Raw genomic sequence first — 23,371 nt, 5'->3', positions numbered from 1 at the left:
GTGAGCGTTTCCTGAGCGTTTGTGCCATTCAGATACGCACGCAGATACATGATATTAACAATAGGTACAGATTAGTAGGTTTACATGTTTAACTTCAGGCCATATTAATATTTTCACATACCTTAATATTGGCAAGTCAAACGCTCTCATTTTTGTTTAAAAATCATCCGATCGATTGATAGTGGCTTTTTGGCTATATCTACCCGTATATGTATTTGTATTTGATTCTTAATGCACTGTAAATGGATGCAGACCATTTGGATTATCTCTTTACCAGCTTAATTGAAACAGTAACAACATTACGCAGTATTTACTATCTAAAGCCGATTTACTTACTTGCTGTAGTTCTCAGAAATCGTCAGCACGTGCAAACTGGCGAATGAATTTGAATTCGCGAACTATTACCAACCCTGATTTATCGACTAGTACGTTTCACAAGTTAGAAGGGAACTAAATGTATTTTTGCCAAACATGCATTCTGGTACGTTACTCAGTCGCCGCGGGGGGCAAACGGGGTGCAATATTTAATCTAGGAGCGGAAAACTTCTCACTTATCGCAGGGAAATGGATAATCTCGATACGCGTCCGGTTGTCGAATGCTGTGTCGAAAGACGGTTCGATGTTTGCGGTTAGGTTCACATGAAAGTAGATTTTCCGACGATTTATACATTTCACATGTACAGAGAACGGACGTGTTACAATTACGTAAGTATAATAACTGTTTATATGTTAAGGCCGACTTGTACCAACCACTTAACTCAGGGTTAGTTGGCTGTCAGTCAACTTCCATATAAAATGGTGGGTTAACCCTCCATTTTCGTTGGTGCAAGGTGGCCCTAAGGGTTTTTGATGATTTTAGTTAAATATATATTTTGATACAAATGTACATTTGGCGAACTTCATGTTACATTATCTGCCAGTAAAGGGCAAATTAAAAAAGATTATACGTACCAAACCGTGTTTATCTACTTTTTAAAGAAAGTCAAATATCTTGATGTATTTATACCTAATGTAATTTGACAAATTATTCAAATACCGAAGACAACGAAACCAGATACTCTTCCTGAATACACATTTGAGGCGTTCCTAGCCTAAAGGATCTTTATTCTTGTAATTTTTAGTTAGACCTTAAGATGACAAACGTTCTTATTGTTCTTGAAGCATGAGGACCCTTTTATCAAGAAAGGCACAATTATAGGCCCTGGCGTGATGCGTCACAATTGATTACAGTTACCTTTTAATAATGACATCGGTACGTATCGATCGACCTGTCACGTTCGTGAGAAAGGTCAGCGGGTGACAGTTTCAGAGAAGATAAGATATCCATTTCTACCCACGTTCATTTATCTGATATCTAACCATCCATACAGAAACTGTTAACAGGAAATTTAGCGCGGTTTTAGTAAGAGAGAATTTGTCTGTGGATGTAGATGTGGTGACAAAGATTGAGATGGGTATGTTAAGGTGGTTCGGGCATGAAGAGAGGATGGATGAGAGGAGATGAACGAAGAAAATACATGAAAAAAGAGTGGAAGGGTCAGTTGGAAGTGCAAGACCTAGGCGAACTTTTCTCGACCAAATCGGGGAAATATTGCAAAAAGGCCAGGTCAGAAGTACTCGAAACCGACGAACGTGTACGAGAAACGTTATGAAAGTGAGTGAAACGAAAGTGGTTTGTCAGGATCGTAGTAAATGGAAATACGTGATCTCTGCCTACCCCTCTGGGAAACAGGCGTAATTGTATGTATGTATGTATGTAGAATTTGTCTACCGTGTCACTTGTCGAATAAGCCTGTACCAAGGGTTTATGTTGTTTTAGAATACGTTACTCGATAGTGTCTCGGAAAATGACATGCATGTCATTTTTTATCACACCAATACGTCGGAAAGGGACAAACGAACTTTATCGGCTTGATAACTTTAGTGAACGTTTATGAAGAGGGAGGTAAGTGAACACTGGAACAGCGCACCTTTAATATTACTTACATTGCTAGATATATTCTATAGAGAAGTAAATTTTAAAGCGTCGCTAAATACATATGAACATGGTAGTTGCGGCCCGGGTCATCTAAAGTATCAATGGGAAGACAGTGTATTATCAATGGGAATACAGTGTATCGAACTGCTTACAGCTCTACACCACACCTGTAACTGGCAAGAAGTTTCACCAGGACCGGGACATGTGCCATCCTCTCGTTTAGAAGCCAAGATCGCTTTCAAACCAAGCGCGCTTATTTTTATAGAAAAGAGCCAACCAACTTATGGAACCTGGTGAAAACCTCCATTACACATTATTCTCGCCCATATTCACTTTAATGTGCTCACGGTGCTGGCAATTACCCCATTTTGTCGCGAAGGTCTAGTGGATTTAAAACTGTATTAAGTGAAATTATATTGTCATTAGGTCGGGTCGCCCGCTCGTTTGCCATCTCCATGAAAATAAAACAAACGAATAGCGTTCTACCACATTCATTGCTTCAACTTAGATACACTTCTTAAACAAATAAAAAATGTTGCCGTATGAAAACAGATATATAGATAACATATGAAAACAGCCATATGAAAACAGATATATAGATCCGGTTCGAAGGACCATGTCTAATCTTCGCTGGTCTCAGGTCTTCGTAGTGGTGGTAGAAATAATAAGCGGACTGTAGTTTGTGCTGGTTTAATCCCAAATTGTGAGAAAGAAACAAATCAAATTGAATTGAATTGTGACAAAGAAAGTGGTACAGTGAATGTCGTTGGAGGCGGAACAAGCGAACAGAACAACCGTAAGTTTTTGAAAGCTTTAAGCTGTCAAATTTGAATTTGAATATTGCCATAGGTAAATTTGTGCATAGAGATTATTTGCATAGAGATTATTTGAATTACATATTTTTGATCATAAACAATATTGATATTTTATTTAAAAAATACAAATTGAATAAGTAATGAATTATGAATGCTTAGTGAATTAAAAATAATACAAATGCGTAATGTCAACTTGAATGAATACAATATTGAATATTTGAATTAAAAAATATGCAAATTGAACATATGATTTGACAATTATTATGAATTAAATTAAATAATATTAAATGGAAATTAATGAAAATACAGATTTAAAGAAAAAGGATCAAAAATGAATTAATGTTTGAACGTTTCTGAACAACGTGTTAAACGATCAACAACAGACATATTCATGAGGATAGATTATATATTTTCAAAGAATTTAACCTAACAGATTAACAGGAAATGTAGTTTAAAAAATCCACGTGTCTACAATGAAAAATATTGTTAAAAAATACTAATAAGAAATTTAACAAACAAAAATGATATAACAATTAAAAGTAACATGAATCTAAACTCCTGAATCAAATAGCCGGTAAAGTAAATGAATAGGCTATTCATAAAAAAATCCTCATTTATGAAACGAACACAGGCAATTTTAATTAGGCAAATTAATTATTATGATTCCACTTGTAGGTATTAAGAGCTCGGTACCAATAAAATTAATTTGATTACAAAGGTCTACGATAATGGAGCCTCGGCTTGAAATTATCTAGCTAAGGGAAAATCGCTTTGAAAGCTAATCGCGAGCATAAAATTCAATTGGGATTCAGTTTATTTTGAGTCACATTACGGTCGGTAAATACTTCGGGCGACGGAGTCGCTTCAGTTGTACAGGCTTTGTCTAATCTTGGACTTTCTAGAATCATTTGTGTCGTTACCTGAGTAAAGGGACCTGATTGTCGGTGGCGCTTACGTCCCGCGGCGTCGTATTTGTATACGAACATCGTTCATAAAGCCGTAAGCGCCATCGACAATAAGGTCCCTTTACAAAGATAACGTCACATTTAAGAAATTACTTATAATAATAATAGTCCAAGTTTTTAGTGGGCCCTGCCTCGCTGCTGGCGTCACCCTAAGGTTCGGTTTTTTTTTATAATGTGTTTATATATTTTGTATTGTTTTGTAAGTGGTTTTGTATTTTACTTTTATAGTCATATTAAAAAAACCTAACTTAAGAAGAAAAATAAATAAGGAGATATTAAAGTAGAAAGACCTTTGATAATATTTATTCGATTGCAAAAGCAGATCATCGAGTAACTCAATATCTACCACTGAGCATTTCTTTTTTTTTTCGCCACTTTTATGAAATGCGATATTTTTGAAAAAAATTATGCAATTTCTACTCAGAATCACTAGCTTTTTCAATCCTAGTAGTAAAAAAAACTGTCCCATACGATTTTTTCTTATTTTGTTACCATTTTCCGACATGTTATATGGGGTAACAAAAGAGGAAAGTAACAAAAATGTATAGAAATTCTGGTACACTTTTTGTCTCCCAGTGAGATTGAAAGTACTCGAGATTCAGAGTACAATTGACCTAAAATTCCCTAAAAAATCAAAATTAAAAAAAATGGCAAAAAATAAGAAATGCTCCACTAGAAGCCATTTTTGACAACAAGAGAAATATTACCAACACTTTTATTTTCAATTTCTAAGAAATTACCGAAAATGCCTGGATTTATTCTGGAATTTGCAAAAATACCGCCAGATATCAACTTCAAACTTAAACCGTGGTTATATAAATATGTTCTTTTACTCAAGAATTCCAAATGGATTTTAATGTAACTACTTACATCCCGTGTGGTGACGGGTTAAGAATTTCACCACCCCCTTTCTTCCCGTGGGTGTCGTAGAAGGCGACTGTGGGATGGGTTAAATTGTGGCGTAGGCGAGAGGCTGGCAACCTGTCACTGCAATGTCACAGTTTCGTTTTCTTTCAACCCCTTATTTGCCAAGAGTGGCACTGAAACCTGAGTAGTTTCATGTGCTCTGCCTACCCCTTCGTGGGACGCAGGCGTGATTGTATGTATGTTGTATGTATGTACTTACATCCCATGTAGTTACTACACATGATAATCAGAATACTTATCCCTGTCTTTACCATAACAAGTAAAGCAAGTCCATGTAATTCTGCATTGCAAGTGTGCACACGTCAAAGACAAATAACCACCCAATGTGTTACCTTCAAAGCGTGACTGATGTGTTTGTGGCGACATCTACATATCAATGACATTGTTACGTTGGCCACACTGAATGCAAATGGCCTTTGTGACAGATGTCCTACGTATTAAGATCTTAAACGCTGTAGGCCCAGTAATGGAAATGGACTTATACAATTATTACGACAGTTACGTAGACCGATCGTGATATTCGCGATTTACCCGTGTTATGATGGATTTAGAATTGCACCACCCCCTTTCCTCTGTGGGTCATAGTCGTATGTGGGAATTGTGGGATATGGGTTCGATTGTGGTCTACTAGCAACCAGTCACTGCAATCACAATTTTGTTTTCTTTCAAGTTTACTGCTTAATGTTTAAGTGTTTTAATTTGTGAGCAGTTTCATGTGCTCTATATACTCCTTTTGAAAAAGCAGATGGGAGTTTATAGTTTATATGTAGTTCATGACTGGAACTGGAAAAAGTGTGTAAGTCAATTTCAACGGTAGATTAATTTTGACTATTTAAATATGAATTGTATACATTTAAGTACCTAAAATATACTAGTTGTCGTAGCTCAATACTTTAAAAGACGATCATCAAAATTGTTATCAGGTATTCATATTTTTAGCATCACTTCTACACGATTTATTGACAGACGATAATCAATTCCTAATATAAATTAACATAAAAGATTTCAAATAATTTAAGGATAGTCTCGACTCCAGTTCAGTTGCAGTGAAATTTTAATGCTCTATGCTTTCGAGTCGTATTCTAAATAATTCACATTGGCCAGACGGCGAAGTAAAATAACTTTCAAAGAGAATATACCGACGAGTGTTAAGTGAAAATGTGCTATAAACCCAGAGTAATGTTCCTGGCTTATTAGAATGTCTGCTTTGCTGGATAAGAAATATCTACTTCTGGCTGCTTCTTCGGATTTGAAAACTTTTACAAGTAACAATACTTTTATTACTAATGAAAAAATTATTTTAGGATCAAGGGACCGATTTTTGAATCGCATGAATTCGCCGTTCGAAAGTCGTAGCATTACGTCGTTTTCCACAGACTTTCAAACGGCGAATTCATGCGTTCGAGATTCGAAAATCGGTCCCCCAACTCCTGAATTAACGGTTAAAATTATAAACGAAATATTACGTCACACAGATATACTTAAATATTTTATTCTTATTTACATGATTCTTAGAAAACATGTTCATTGTGCAATTTTAGTTCAGTATTATTTTAGAAAAATGTTTGGAATTTAAGCGACCGTTATTTTCTCTGTGGGAGTGGAATAAAGCTCGTGATTCTAAGTAGGAAAAACACCAAAAAAGATCTATGAGAAAATTAGTACCATTCTTTTAAAAAGAGGTCCTAAATAGTTCAACGTAACATCAAAGTCGAGTTTGTAGCGCTTACGAAAAATAATAGTGCTGTTCGTAGGCTTCGTAGCTAGTGAACGTACAATTTCAGAAAAAAAACCTTCACAGGTATAATTGTCATTCGTAGACTTATTTAGGGCTCATTTAGACGTCGCGCGAAATCGCATGCGATTTTTGTTACATTGCCGACTGTTGAGGTTATTATAAAATTCAACACACAACAATATAATGAAACTAGCATGCGAGTTCTCGCATCGTGTAAATGGGCTTACCTTACTTACTCAGTTACTGTACTAAATTATTCAGTGGTCTTGACAGCTAATAATAGATTTAATAGCGCATGATATGAAAGCTATTTAGTACGGAATAAGCCATCACGTTAATTATTCTAGCGGCCACACTAAAATAAACGTGTAGGCGTTGCTTTGATTCCACGAAGATAGGCTAAGTACAGTCAACAACACAGCTGTGAATACAGACTAACTGCCAAAAATATTATTTATTAGTAAAAACATGTTTACATGACATTACAGTAAAACCAATGCGTCACGAAACTTAGATAACAAAAAAGAGAGAAAAAAGTCTACCACCTCGTCAGCCACGGCGGAGTAATGCAGGCGAGACACGTAGAGCGCCCTACTCGGTGTGGCAATCCGTAGGCCAGAATTCACCGGTTCCGCAGAGCCACACATAGTCTTACGAGTCGCTCTGCGCGCCTTGCTCTTCTTTTCCACCAATGTGAACCCCTCTTCATCCACATTAATGCGGGAAGTATTTTCCTTGGCAGGTGCGCGTACTTCACATCCCTTTGTAGTTGTTGGTGCATTGACCCGGCTAGTTGCAGTAGACTGGCCGGCGGTGACGTCAGCGTATGCACGCTGACACCGTGATTTCGACGAAACAGGAGTCGGCCGCGCGCGCGGAGGGAAAATATGTACCTATACAGAACTTTATTGCCTGTACATTAAGGCGTGTATACATGTTTTTGGCACTTTATCTGAATTCACAGCTGTGTTGTTGACTGTACATAAATACGCTTAAAACGTATCATTGGTCTAAATTAAAGCTCATTCTATTTATAGGAACAAAGGCATATTGCATGCTTAGAGTCGATCATTATGTACGTGACAGTATATTTTTAGCCGCTCCATACTATTAGTAGTCAAACTACTTACCTACGAAGTTATCATTTATTCATCTAGGCATTGGAATATTTACCAAAACAACGAACCTAATACTTATAGGCGCAAGAACGATTTAATACTGGACTGATAAAGCCCATGCAAAAAAGCGTACCCGTGAAATGTATGGGTTTTTTAGGATTAAAACTAGATGGCGCTGTTTCGCAGCCTGAAAGTGGCCAAAATCATATTTTGCCCAAATATTTTTGCGTGTTTTTATTTTTTATAAGAACAAATGACATATTTCTTTATTTTAAAATCATGATATTACGTCAATACACATTTTGAAAAAAAAAATTGTAGGCATCATCAGTATAGTTATGATAGTATTTGGTGGCGCTAAAAAATCGAGGTATGATTCTTACGCCGTGGCTTGCATGGGCGACGGTCGCGCGATGGTCGCGCGACGGCGATGCGACGCATACGAAATCAAACCTTATCGATATCGATGGAAGTATGAGACGCGACGGCGATGGTCGCGCGACCGTCGCTCACGCAAGACACGGCGTTAGTATAAAGTATGTAAATCCTATATAAATCATTCTTGCTTATAGGTAACAAGACTAACAGTTCGTATGTACACTTTATAGGTATATCTCTAACATAGACGTTTCTAATAGATGTAAAATATGCTCATCGTTTAGTTTTTTTCAAGAAATTATAAGATTAAAAGTACAGATACGATGCATTAGACTGCAGCCAAATAGCACTAGACCCTACTCATAGTGTTGTGTTCCTGTCGGTGAGTAAGGCTGCCAGAGCTCAACGAGGGTGCGGTGTGCTGATGACGGGAGGTCTTACGGAACTAACTTGTTCCGTTTATTGTCCTTTGAGTCGTCGGCAACCCGAACCCTCCTTAGAACTTGTACACTCCTTTTTGCTGTGTACTTAACACAGCAAAAGGGAATGTACACGTTTCTAATGGGGTGGCAACGCGCATGTGACACTGTTTGAGTTGCAGGCCTCCATAGGTTACGGTGACCGCTTTACATCAGGCGGGCCGTATACTTGTTTGCCACCGACGTAGTATAAAAAAAAAAAAAAAAAAATGCTTTATTACCATAGTATACTGAGAGAAATTTGCATTGTGAATTTAACAAGTTCGACTTGTTGCGGGTTTATCCGTTTGAAACAAAAGTATTTTATTTAGTAAACGGTTCGAACAACAGGGTCAAACTTGTTAATAGATAAATGATTGAATCAGCCAAACATCTGTTTAAAACAATATGTGTCATGTTGCTTTTATAAAATCGACTTGTTGATTTAAATATATTTTTAATTCAAATGACGAGTAACTTGTAGAATGTAATGGTTACACTTAACAAAATCTAACTTGTGATGTGAATTAAAGAGCACGTAGGCGCTGTTTTAACCAAAAAAACTTGTTAAACGAACATGAAAACTGGTTCTTTTTTTCTCTCAGTGTATATACTAGGAAACGTTTGTACCTCTATTGCCATTATTATATTAGGTACTCAGTTTAAGTACCTTTCGTACTGAAATATCCAAAGCCGCCTGTAAGTTGCCGTAAAAATACGAAAATAAAGATGCACTACATTTGTACTTTTCATAATTACATATTTTAGAATATATTTGAATCTTATCCTATTTGCATCATTAGTTCATCAGTTTACCTAGCCACTATAAAGTGACCTAAGAAACCAGCATGAGGATGTTATTACCTGAAAGCAGAAAATATTTTATTAGACAAGCCAAACATAGTAATAAATTGGATCGTAAAGCAAACTGGAAGAGTCATAAGCATGGCTAGTTTTATGGCCCCACTGGTTTTGTGACTCCGGACCTAGGTGTCTAACCAACCACGCTGCATGACTGATATATACAGACGCAACGCTTACAATGCGAGTATTGTTATATTCAATAAATTACCTGCTCAAATTAAAGCACTTGAGGGTAAGGAATTTACTCAAAAACTTAAAAATTGGCTTCATGATCGTAGTTTCTATACCGTACACGAGTTTATGAGTTATACAGAAAACAGAATGACAAATAGTTAAATGTCTAATATAATATACCTATATATATATTGTATAATGTAAGCTGTCGCGCACAAGCCAAATTTTATAATTGTATTTTGTATACCATTTGTAAATATTTGCATACTGTTTAAAACAGTCGAAAAAGGTGATACAATTTGTCTTTTACACTATCACGTAATTTATACCCTTTTTCTGTAAATAAAATATTGTTTGTTTGTTTGTTTTTGTTTGTCTGGACAACCTCCTATAGATACTTTATTATAAAGCTCATACCGGGGAGAAGTGAATCAATAAGGTTATAGACAGTATGAAACGAGAGGCGATGACTGAAATTACAATATTTTTTACGTTTCGGTAGCTGTCATTCCGCAACCCACTAACAAGGTTCCAGCTGAGTGCTACTAAAGCTAAACTACTATACGAAGCATCGCGTGGGAGGCGATTTGTCATACAATTTTACTTTTTTACTTTTTTTTTTACTATAACATCCAATATTTATGTATAATCTAACTAAGTGAGTATGTGTATGTAATTAACATTTCGATGATCACTTATCAGCCCAGAGATGTCACAATATTTATTCAACCAAAAGACGACGCTTTGAATATTGGCAGATCGGAATGGTAGGTATCGCTTTTTCAACTAACTACAAACGGGCCAATTCGACCGATGACCTAGGAGTGCCATATGTTTATAAAATGCTCTTCTGCACGCTCTTTCGTACCATTTTCATTTTCCGCTGTACTTTACTAAGGTACAGCGGGGCAAATCTCGACGGGGGGGGGGGATGTAATGTAACTGTTCCATTTTTCCATGTTTTACAATGTTTGCATTATTACATAGAGTGTCCACCGGTTCTATATGGTAGAAGTGTTCAGTGGATACATGTAGAACTCAACATCATAGTGTAAAAATGGAAAAAATGGATTAGTTACAATTGCCCTCCAGTCGAGATTTGCCCCGCTGTACCTTACGCCAAAAACTCGCCGAGGGAGTTCCCAGCGCTCAGTGTTAATAAGTTCGAAACAACGAAGCTCTATCTAGTGAGTAAGCTCTGTGTTAGAGGATATGAGATAATATTCGTGTCAGGATTATAGCGAAGCCCACGAGACAAGATGGTAATTATTTGGCGCTAAGCTTGCTTTTCTATGAGAGAAGCTAGTCTGCAAAGCTGTGATAACGTTTAAAAAGGTTTAAAGAGTAGATGTGGCAATTAAAATGCGGTTATTTAGTTTTCTTTGATGTTTTTCGACTGGTTCTAAAATAAATAAACAAAATAAATATTATAGGACATTCTTAGACAGATCGACTGAGTCCCACGGTAAGCTCATATATAATATACAAATGCTCATATACATAGAAAACATCCATGACTCAGGAACAAATATTGGGATTCGAACCCGGGACCATGGCGTAGCAGGCAGGGTCACTACGCGCTAGGCCAGACCGGTCGTCAAACCTCAGCTCGGTTCTACCTCAATTATACGGAGTCGGTGGCAACAAGACAAGCACACGTCACACCGAAGGATCACTGGTCATCGCAGCCTAATGACGCTCGCAATTCTCGGGCCCTCATATTCTCATTGCAGACCATCTAAAAATATAATTCCTTGGATGATGGAGGTTTAAAAAAACGTAGGCAAAAAATTTAATGAAATAATATTTAATTCTGAGCGCAGCGGCTAAACTTTCTTAGGCAAAAAACCTTGTGTGTCCAATATTCTCCACAAGCACAAGCTTACAACTATTCAAGAGTTGATTTGACAAAACAATGTCATTTTTCAAAATTGCATGGCATGGGTTTTCGCGATTTCAACGGCAATAACATACATACATATGACCACGCCGTATCCCATAAAAGAGGTAGGCAGAGCACATGAACTACTAAGTTTCAGTGCCACTCTTGGCAAAAAGGGGTTGAAAGAAATCGAAAATTGTAACATTGCAGTGACAGGTTGCCAGCCCATCGCCTACGCCAAAATTAAAACCATATCCCACAGTCGACTTCTACGACACCCACGGGTAGAAAGGGAGGTGGTAAAATTCTTAACCGGTCACCGGCAATAAAAAAGTATTTGTGAGTGTGCACGGGAAAACGTCCCACTTTGTCGATTGCTATAAAGTCGCTTCAGTTTATTCATATAAAGATACAAGTAAATCTCGCCTTAATGGTAACCGATAAAGTGGGACGTTTTACTAAACACACTCATATTTAATATTAAGGGCATATTCCCATGTTACCAAGCAATGATCCTAATATAGATTAGCCTTAATCTCAAACGGCGTAGTTCTCTTGTGCAGCGCGGCTCACTGGCTGAATTGTAAACAAGTTAATGAGCCAGCCGTACGGAAATTCACTGACTTCACCAATCCACGCGGGGTCTTAGATCTTCACATGTTATAAGATATGTATGAGATATAGATAAGTAGGTCATTGTTCTATTTGCTTATTGTTTATTTAGCTCCGTACTGACTTTGAAAAGCACACGGAGGATACGGTAGCGAAAATGCTAAAATGGAATGGGACATAAGTCCCCTTTCAACTTGGGAATTTTAGTTAAATATACAAGTGTTATTAACTAGATTTATCGAAAAAAAATTGTCCATTAAGAACAACTCAGTCAAAAGATATTTCAAAAAAATCTTTAAAATCGAGGTTCCGCTCTCGACTCTTTCCTCCTTCAAAACTTAATCAATCGGAACGAAATTTGAGAATCTGAATAACAATGAAATAATCTATGTCGGACCGTTTAGCTTTTTTGGTTAATTGTTACCAATCTTGAGTATCACACCTTTTTTTGCGCCACAATGAAAAAGGCCGTTTTTGGAAATTTTTGATTGGCTCTAGAGTTTTTAAAAAGCAGAATATCAAAAAAATCAAAACGGTATAAATGATCAAACAAACTTACCTTAAGTGATGTTCGATCATTATTATATGAAGTGCTTCGTTCGAAGATATATAATTTACCATGTAGTATCTTTATGTTACTAGGCAACTTAACGCATTTTTAGAGCTAGATTCCAAAGCTGAAAAAAAATATTTCTTGTCTATGCACAATCTAGCTCCATAGACAACCTTATTTTCATATCATTCTTTTAGAGCTAATATCCTCACAACTCCCAGAGGGTAACCAGTAAAGGACCTAACTTTATTGGTTTGGGTCGGGTGGGTATATATCTTCGAACGAAGCACTTCATATAATAATGATCGAACATCACTTAAGGTAAGTTTGTTTGATCATTTATTATACTTCAGTGCTTCGTTCTCGATATATAATTTACCATGTAGATGTTTAAAGCTGATGGGAGTTGTGTATTGTTGATGGGACTTAATGGTTTAATTGTTCCTCCTATAATTAAACATATTATTAGTATTAATCAGTCGTTTTATTTTCATTAGATAAATTTATATTTAAACACATGTTTAACTGGTGTTTAACAATTGGTAACAAAATAAAATATACTGCTCTTCTGCAACTAAACTTAAAAGAAAATAACCACTATTAATGTAACTTGTACAAACAAGCACATAATTATAACGTTTAACATTTGTTAATAACGCTTATTCTGCTCTCTTGCAGTTAATATAAACTATCAAACCAAAAAACAAATAATTTTCCTGAAATACTTATACATGTCTAACGACTACAGTCCAGAATCTATACTATTGGCTACAACGATAAGATAGTATTTGCAAAATTGTTTGGGTCTCTAACAATAGGCCTGTTATAAAATTTTGCAAATGTTTGTGATGACCCTGTCCAGCCTGCAGTATTTCTAATAATATCTATAGATACACCTTTAATGCTAGCTGAAGATGTCGAAGCATGTCGAACCGAGTGACTCTTGAAAATATTGGTATCAATTCCCGAGTTTTTTAGCGTAGTTTTAATCCAGCGACTTAACGTGGATGGGGTAGCCGCTTTATATGGTCGTTTTGTTGTAATAAACAAATTGTCGATTGTGTTTCTAATGTCTTTAGTATAATTGATGTAATATTGTAATGAAGCAGCAGGGCAAATTTCTGTCTCCTTATAAAAAGGTAAAGCTAATACAGGTTGAGGACGATCTGGAGCAGATGTTTTTATTAAATCTGTAATATTTATGTGTATTCCGGATTCAAGGCAAGTAATATTACTTATTTTCATTAATGAAAGCGTTTGAACTCTTTGGGCTGTACATAATGCTATTAAGGTAACTACTTTTTTGGTCAAAGTTTCCAAGCTTAAAGAGGAGCATGGGTGCCAAGTCTTTAAAGTATTTAAAACAATGCTTGGATTCCAAGTGGCTTTATATCGAGGCATTGGTGGTTTTGACTTATAAAAGCCTTTAAGAAGTCGTTTTATCCGTTCATCTTTACCTATCCGACTACCAATGATTAACGAAAGAGCAGATTTATGTGAATTAAGCGTTCCGTAAGACGCGCCTTTGTTGAACTGAATTGATAAAAATTGCATTATTTTTGGAACGGATGAGCATAATGCATCCATCCGGTTCTCTTGACAATAATGCCACCAAATTTTAAAAGTGACCTCATACTGCTTCAATGTGTTATTAGATAATGATGCTAGCATAGTATCTAACGAGGCTGTTGGAACTGCTTGTCTTATCATGGCTTGCCTGACAAGATTCCTGCCACCAGGATAAGCTGTTGATGCAAGGGGTGACAGCTCCTGAAAGGGGAGAATAGAAGATATTTATCTGGCCCAAAAAACAACAATTTGGATTTGAGCATTTGGCGCATTATTGGGAACCATGGCTGTGATGGCCAATAAGGCATGACCATAATGCCTGTGGCTTTTTCATGATTAATTTTTTGTAAACATTTTAATATTAAACTGAATGGCGGAAAGGCATAGAAAAAATGGTTTGACCATTTTACTGTGAATGCGTCGATATTTGTTGCATCTGGGTCTGGTTTCCATGCAATGTATACAGGGCACTTGGCATTAGCACGGTTTGCAAAAAGATCAATATCTGGAACTCCTAACTGCTCTTTGATAGTTTCAAACACATTATTACTTAATTCCCACTCTGTGTCAGTATTAGTTCTTCTAGATTCTATATCAGCCTCTACATTCTCTGAAGATTTAATGTAAGAAGCAAATAACCACAGATTTCGCTCTTCACACCATTCCCAAATACACCTAGCGAGCTTATTTAGATGCGGAAATTGAACTCCGCCCATACGGTTAATGTAAGAAATTGCAGTTTTATTATCTACTCTCAGTAAAATATATAAATGGTGTCTATTTTTAACAAAAGCTTTTAAAGCTAAGAATATAGCTAATAACTCCAAGTAGTTAATATGGAAGTCAAGCTCGTCTTGCTTCCATGCTCCATTTATTCTTATATTATTTGTCACCGCTCCCCAACCCGTCCGGGAGGCGTCTGTATAAATTTCTAGGTCATACATATGAGACTGAAAGGATCTAGATGTTTTAAATATATTTTCTGCCCACCATTTAAGATCTAACTTTGTATCTGGATGTAAGGCTGTAGAATTATCATAATTATTCTGATGTTGTAATAAGGCTAGATATTTTTGTCTTTCTAAATATTTAGTATATACCCATCCATATTGAGTGGCTGGACAAGCCGACACAAGCAATCCTAACAACTGAGCCAAATCTCTTATCACGCACTTGTTAAAGTTAAGAAATTTTTGAACTTGTTTATAAATATGATTTCTTTTCTCTAAAGGTAATTCCATTGTCATGCTGTCTGTATTGTATACAAAACCTAAAAAACTACATGTTTTTGAAGGTTCTAAGACACTTTTATCAAAGTTTATTACAAAACCCAAACATTGTAAAAGTGATACAGTTTGATTTACATTTTCTAAACATTCTTTATAATTGGAACCTATACATAGTATATCATCAAGATAAATTATATTTTTATAGCCTTTTTCTCGTAAATGTGCTACAACAACCCTCATTATTTTTGTAAAAATGTAAGGAGCTACAGAAAGACCATAAGGCAATGCTAAAAATTCATACAACTGGCTATTGTACAAAAAACGCAGGTATTTTCTATCGTTTTTGTAAACAGGCACAAGTAAATAAGATTCCTTAAGATCTATTTTTGCTAAGTAATTGTTCTTATTAATCATTGCAGCCGCAGTCCTATGGTCTTCCATTTTAAAGTGGGCTATTGATATGAATTTATTTAAATTCTTTAAATTTAGTATAAACCTTGTGCTGCCATTAGGTTTTGGGATTAGAAAAACTGAAGATAAAAACTGATCGGGTATTGGTTCACAAACTGATATGGCACCTAAGTCCAGAAGCTTGGCTATTGCAGCGTCCATATCTTGACTCTCTAGTTTTGTACTAGGTTGATATGCTGGTGGAAGGCACGCTTGAAATGGTAAACATTCAAAAGGTATATGATACCCATTTTGAATATGTGATAGTATAGCCTTATCGTTAGTGATCTGCTTCCAGCATTTAAAAAAATGTAATAATCTACCACCATGACATACCGTTATTTCCGTGCAGGTTTTTCTTCCGGTTTGGATTTCTTCGTCTGATTGTATGAGTGGGTCTTGTAGTGGTTCTTGTAGTGGGAGCTCTTGTATGTTTGGCGTTTGGGCCCGCTCCTGTTGTATGGTTTCTGTTGGTAACGAGGGGCCCCCCTGTAGTTTTCCTGATTATATGCAGGTTTTTTATATGTTTTCTTTATCGAATGTGAACTTTTTTGAGCATACTTTAAGGCCTTTATTTTATCTGACAGGTCGCTTCCATACAGGTATTCATCCCGTTCAGCGTCTTTAATTAGATCCAGAAATTTTTTATCTAAAATCGGAGTAATTAGTTTTTTCTTGATTGTGTCTGATTATGATGTAGATCACTTAGAATCTGAGACGCCTCGCTAAGCGTGTTTATGATGGTGGCTCTATCTCCTGTATTGGTTGCTAGAAGGGACAGTGCCCTGTTCAGGGCTGTTATCCCGTGTCCTAATTGTTGTTGTTCCTCGCCAATCTTTTTATCCCGGTTTTTCTGTTTTTCAGAAATTGTGGCCAAAATTTCTGGGTTTAATTTTGGGGCTTGAAGAAGCACACAATTGCTTGGAACCATATATTTTTCTAATAATTGTTGTCTTTCCTTATAATCACCCAATCCATTTTTCAAAATGGGTGACCAGAGTTTTGACAAATCGCCATTTATATTTGGCCCATACTTTAGTTTCTCCTTTAACGGTTTTCCGAGAGCTTGTAAAGTGTCACTGTCAAGAGTGACTTCTGCCATATCCACTTCGGTAGGCATATCATTTTCTTGTTGTACGCCCTCGGCTTGATTGACGTCCATTTCTGGCTGTTGCTCTCCCCTTTTGCTAGGGATCGTATCTGCATCTGAAAGATGTAGCGACACGATATAATGTCATGTCTGGGTAAACCCTCTCGTGTGTATATCTCGTATACACCCCGTAGGTAATTAAATAAAAATACGTCAGTGTATCACGTACACCACCCGTATCAAACATAACACGTCAATACGTCTCGCGTACCACCCGTGTAAACAACTTTTGTTTGGTAATCGCCATTTTTAGGTTATAAGTTGTTTTGACAAAATAACCACTCTCCACTCATTTTTATCTAGTTTCTGAAAGAAAGAAAGATCAAGCGAGACATACCTGAATGATAATTCGCATCAGAGTCATCTGGCTCAATGTATGACGGCGACACAGACGGCGATCTTGAACGATGTTCCCGTCGCCGGTGCTTTTCTTTTAAACGTTGTATTTTTCGCAAATACTTGTCGATTTTCTTAGTGTCATCTTTCTTACGTTTTGGCATCTTATTGTGACAAATATTTGAGCACTAAAACACTTATTTCACACACAATTTTAACATTTATTCTTCGAGTGACAGCGTTTGTTGCCGCGCAAACGTAAAGAATGATATGAAAATAAGGTTGTCTATGGAGCTAGATTGTGCATAGACAAGAAATATTTTTTTTTCAGCTTTGGAATCTAGCTCTAAAAATGCGTTAAGTTGCCTAGTAACATAAAGATACTACATGGTAAATTATATATCGAGAACGAAGCACTGAAGTATAATTGGGCTGCCACTCTGTGGTAATCTTGGCCCAGGATAGCTCATTCGGCATTCGGCAGACATGACCAGCCCATGCAGTCCCACTTCAGCTCACATATGATGTTATATAAGATACGAGATATAGAGAAGTAGGTCATTGTTCTATTTGCTTATGGTTTAGATCAGTCAGTACATTGAAAAGCACATGTTGTTACAGTTTTTTTAATGAACGGACTGCGATAGTAAAGCCTGACCAAAAATATATGACTACGTGCCAAGTTGCGGAATTTCATTATAACTATTTTCCTCATACTATACTGAATTGTCTCCACATACATCCACATATATCAATTGTCATATATTTTTGGTCAAGTGGTCAGGCATTAGCTAATTTATGCCAACTACTGAAACCAAAACTTCCACGAAAAACATAGAATACTTAATACGTACCAACCAGATTATATTCTACTTTTAGACATAAATATTTATAACTAGACATATTTTTGTCTGAAGTCTAAGTGTGAAGGTCTTATTTTCTAAAGTCAAATGTCAGCATGTAAGTCAAGATCTCGTAAAGGTCAATTGAATACGTCTGACGAACCTTTAGCTGAAATTTTAACAATGCAGTACGTAATAAATGAAGAACTAATAAAATCGTAAATATTTAATAAAGATTGCTTGCACGCGAACATCCAATTAGTCTAAAAGCTATTTATGTTCGGGGGCGTTTTTATCAATAAACACATTCTACTGACATTTGGGTGTCCTGAACGTCCCAGACAAAGGTGAAATGACTCCAACAATGAAACTTAACTCTTCAAAGTTATCGCATTCATCGGACAGGGATATCAGGTATCCGATAAAGGGTTAAAAAAACCGGCCAAGAGCGTGTCGGACCACGCTAGGTGTAGGGTTCCATAGTTTTCCGTATTTTTCTCAAAAACTACTGAACCTATCAAGTTCAAAACAATTTTCCTAGAAAGTCCTTATAAAGTTCTACTTTTGTGATTTTTTTCATATTTTTTAAACATATGGTTCAAAAGTTAGAGGGGGGGACGCACTTTTTTTTCCTTTAGGAGCGATTATTTCCAAAAATATTAATATTGTCAAAAAACGATCTTAGTAAACCCTTATTTATTTTTAAATACCTATTCAACAATATATCACACGTTGGGGTTGGAATGAAAAAAAATATCAGCCCCCACTTTACATTTAGGGGGGGTACCCTAATAAAACATTTTTTCCATTTTTTATTTTTGCACTTTGTTGGCGTGATTGATATACAAATTGGTACCAAATTTCAGCTTTCTAGTGCTAACGGTTACTGAGATTATCCGCGGACGGACGGACGGACGGACGGACGGACGGACGGACGGACGGACGGACGGACGGACAGACAGACAGACATGGCGAAACTATAAGGGTTCCTAGTTGACTACGGAACCCTAAAAATACTGATTGATTACCACGTGCAAGTCGCAAACTAAATGAATCATCTAAAGAATTTGATATCGATGTATAACTGTAAAATCCCAAACGTGAGGCGTAAATTAGTGCAGAAATACTTTGTGTCCTTTGAGTGAGCGTGTCGTTGCCTTCCTACTGCATACTTAATACTTACTTTTGTGATCTCATTTTATTATTGTATAAGTTGTGTTTATGTTAGTATATAAGTTGATATGTACGACAGTTTGATCTCATTTTATATTTCAATGCCTTAATATGTTAGTGTATAATTTGATATGTACGACAGTTTTGTTCACTTGTGGTTGTGATAGTGTGCAACTTTAGTACCTATTTTATATAAATTGTCACTACCAGTGAGTTCCTGTAATTGGCTTCCCGTATCTACTGTGTCTTATATACTTATGTCATAGCATAGCTGTTGGATCTCCAAATAAATAAATATAAATATAATATAAATATATAAATATAATAATGCGACCCAAATACAGGAGTCAAGGCAGAGTATAAACTTTACGTAAAATATGGGCTCGTTGTTTTTCCAGATCTGGGGGAGGGGCGGGGGCGAGCTCCATGCCCCGGGAGTCCAAGTCTGTCCAGAGGGGTGCGCCAAATTCGTCATTTCTTTTTAGTGTTCATAATAAGTACGCATTAGAAATATCATCCTCATCATCCTTGCGTTATCCCGGCATTTGCCGCGGCTTATGGGAGCCTGGAGTCCGCTGTGACAACTAATCCCAAGATTTGGCGTAGCCACTAGTTTTACGAAAGCGACTGCCATCTGACCTTCCAACCCAAAAGGTAAGAAACGCATTAGAAATGATTAATCAGAATTAATATTGGCAGCAAAGTCAAAAATTTTTATGATTTGGAAATAAAAATGACTTAATATTCCGTTTCAGATTTTATTTCATTTTTCGTTTTCCATGAAAACTGTAAATATTTCAATAAATTTATATTCAGTTATAATTCAATTGTTTTAAGCGGTCGCATGTTTCTACAAACACTGAAAAATGTATAAATACTGATTGATGTGAAAGCATTTCGTACAATGAAAGTACTTGATAACATATATTCATAAAACTACATGGTGAGATTGGTGAGTTATAACATCCTTTAACAATAATCCAGCAGACTCATTCCTTTGTAAAACAATAACTACTTATGTAACACAAGTTTCCATTGACCCAGATTAAATGGAAAGCCGAACCGCAACCTAGTAAAGCCTCATGCGCCTCAAAAGTGACCAGCTGACTTGATCCCATGACTTTCTTAGTAGGTTGTGTTTGGACACTGCACAGGCGGCACTGATCGGGCGAATTTGGCTTTAGCTCGCAATATTTACTTTCTTAAATCGCTGGCGCGACAACCCAAAACTGATTTTCGGCGTCCAACACAAGAGTATGCCCTCGGTCATCAATCATCATCTCATCATCTTCAGTCGTTACCTCAATGCTGAGGATAGTGACATCATGTCATTCTTTTGAAGACTTGGTTCCTCGCCATGCGCATCTCTTTTCGGCAGCTTTAGCTTTCGCCGACGCCGAGGTCACGGAAGTCTACCTCCAGTCTCCACTCCATCTGCCCAGCGTCCATTTGGCCGACCCAAATATGCCCTTTTTTGACTGCCCGATTTTCACCCATCCTTTCAAGGAGGCCAAGCCAACAGAGACGATGCTACATAACAACAATTATTAGTGTATAACTCAACGTCCCTTTGCGTGCGTGACTTTTCACTACCTACAGGATTTGACCCTGAATTGCTGTCAAACTTCGATTTTGTAGCAAGTGTCCTTTATGTACGTATAGTCGAGTTCATAAATATCTGTACATTTCTTCACCTTAACTCGTTGCAATACGGTGAAAAAATGTACACATATTTATGAAGCCGTCAGCTTGTCGCGGTTCCTACAACTCGCACTGTGTCCTATAGGCAATCACCACGGGTACGCGCTCTCCAATACCTTAACGCACTCTACGTATCAGTACCGGTATGCGATGTGTTTGCAAGCAGATGGACGGAATTGTGTGATGTGTGTATGAGGTTCTGTGAGGCGATGGATAAAAGGAAGTCCTCTGTTGTATATTAAGTTTGTAATGTTTATATTTTGTACATATTGTACTCTGTTACTATTATATAAGTGTACTATAAGTGTATAGTTGTAATGAATTGCACAGTGCTTTAGTTTACCTGTTATGCTGTGTAATTTTTGGATATTAAAATAAAATAAAATAAATTAACTCGACTATACTATTATTTATTCTGTGGTGCCATGTACCATTAAGCAGAGCTTGGGCCAGCAACTAATTGCCGGCCGCTCGGGGCAGCCGACAAGGCAACGGTACAGCAATCACTAAGCCGCGGTTAAAGGGACTGCCCATAAACTAGTGAATTTTGCAATGAATTAATTTGCTGCAGTGTACTGGAATCAGGTACTTAAACATATACATATAAGACCCATATAAAATTAGGCTTGTCTTTCCATCATTACGTGTGCTGTAATATGAGTAATATGACCAATGCATGTTTAGCTCACACCAATACACCGATTTCCTACATTATGAATTCATGATTATGAAAGAGAAAAGCGTGGCATATTGACATATTTACCAATTCAAATGTTGGAAGTTCTTCGGGTGTTTACAAATTAACCAAGTATTTAATCTAAATATTGAAACGCCGGCCCTCTCAAAATACTTCTAAAACAAAGGTAAAATTAATAAAACACACGATCCTTATCAACAAGGCAACATTTTAGCAAACAAACGGCTTGGATTACTTTGTACAAAGTTACCGTCCCCGGTCGGAGTACGTACATTAGGTGTAATTTGGCCTATTGAGTCCCGGCCAACTTGCCCCGCCGATCTATTCAGCTCTATGCGTTATTAGCCGAGCCATTTAAACTCGAATCTGAATATATTATGAATAGTTTGACCTACAGGATTGTGGCGGGAATTACTTTTTGGGAGAAGGTAACTTAATGTTGATTTGATTTAGGTCGAATTCATAAAATGAAGGAGATGCAATGTTGCAATACTGCACCAGGTGATAAAGTTATTCATAGACGTATGTAAATACATTGTTATCTTGAGTTGTTATCTTTTCTATACATATTTTAATCGTATGTATGTCATTAATTTAAAAATAGGCAATTATTTCTACATCACATAAAGGTATAATTATGATTTTCTTACACAGATTAACTAGGCTTAACTTACCTAAGCTCAATAAAGTTTGTCGTAGGGGTACTCAGACAACTAATTAAGTACAAATATGTAAATATACAAACGGGCGATTTGTATTTATTTCACGACTCAGGAAAAAACATTAATAATAAAAAGAACAACTTTATCTGAGTTATTTTTAATTCTTCACATACCTAGTAATGAACATCGGTGTGAAATTTCACGCAATCGAAGCACAAAAATGCCCACCACGATATCGGATATCAAGTTGATTACAGCATTGTCTACAATTTATTGGGCTATTACTGGCACACGCGCCCATTAGGCCATTAGCTTTTACATGCTAATCTGTTATTGATAGAGGCCAGCTTGTGTTAATTACTCCCCTTGAGATATAATGACTCATATGTGAATTATGCGATGGGTTAATGTCACTAATATTCAATAACATAAATGTCAATGTTGCCAGATATTGCAGATATTGCAAAGTCTGGCAACATCGCGCAATTTCCCCCGGCGTCTGGTAAACAAGTCGTGAGACATAATAATGTCACATTTATATATGTACTCTTAGGCTTAATAGAGTTAGATTTAGGTTTATTTATTTCATGATAAAAATTACACTATAGGTAGATTTGTGAAATACATAAATGTCAAAATAATACATTTAAAATGATAATAATGATGAATAATTTTGACTAAGTATATAGTATTTAGTTATCTATTTATCTACCTTACAATACAAAAACATATCTTAGAGCAATGTATTTCTATATTATAGTACATAATACACTAACAAAATTAAACCGAAATGCAAAGTTATGTATTTACGATTAAATCATAGTTACGAAGAATTGTAGAAAAATATAACGAATATAAAGGACAAATATGTTAATTATCAGCGTTCATTGCATTCAAATAGTCATGTATAATATTTAATATTCAAAACTCCGTAGCAAAATGAAACACGGTTTGTTCATGCGGGCTATTTAAAATTCAAAATGGCGCAAGGAAATATGACGTTCTACATTTCGGATTCCGTGTAACATACCCTCACAAAACATGACCCGGAAAAATTGTGAATAATACACAAAGTATAAATTACATACCATTGTCCGTTG

The 23,371-nt window shown here is 36.4% G+C and overlaps 2 protein-coding genes across 5 annotated transcripts in view; both read right to left on the bottom strand.

Annotated features, from left to right (window-relative positions):
- The window catches only part of LOC125234426 (semaphorin-1A), a 602,298-nt gene that overhangs the window by 434,062 nt on the left and 144,865 nt on the right, over window positions 1-23,371 (bottom strand). The gene's annotated exons all lie outside the window — the stretch shown is intronic.
- Window positions 12,470-17,474, bottom strand: LOC125234427. Of its 4 annotated transcripts, XM_048140660.1 has the most exons (3): window positions 17,198-17,474; window positions 16,047-16,916; window positions 12,470-14,232 (listed from the first exon to the last, which is right to left on the bottom strand). In XM_048140660.1, the coding sequence occupies exon 3, from the start codon at window positions 14,170-14,172 to the stop codon at window positions 13,231-13,233; it is 942 nt and encodes a 313-aa protein (XP_047996617.1). In that variant the 5' UTR covers window positions 14,173-14,232; window positions 16,047-16,916; window positions 17,198-17,474; the 3' UTR covers window positions 12,470-13,230. The 4 variants fall into 3 exon arrangements, with proteins under 4 accessions (XP_047996617.1, XP_047996615.1, XP_047996618.1 ...); XM_048140658.1 differs by having other exon boundaries at window positions 12,470-16,916; XM_048140662.1 differs by lacking the exon at window positions 16,047-16,916.

Source organism: Leguminivora glycinivorella, chromosome 16 (assembly GCF_023078275.1).
Source record: "Leguminivora glycinivorella isolate SPB_JAAS2020 chromosome 16, LegGlyc_1.1, whole genome shotgun sequence".
Lineage (NCBI taxonomy): Eukaryota > Metazoa > Arthropoda > Insecta > Lepidoptera > Tortricidae > Leguminivora > Leguminivora glycinivorella.
This window is presented reverse-complemented; position numbering and strand designations above follow the sequence as displayed.

Coding starts and splice junctions, on each gene's coding strand:
- LOC125234427 (XM_048140658.1), bottom strand. CDS start 15,872: ATGGACGCTGCAATAGCCAAGCTTCTGGACTTAGGTGCCATATCAGTT.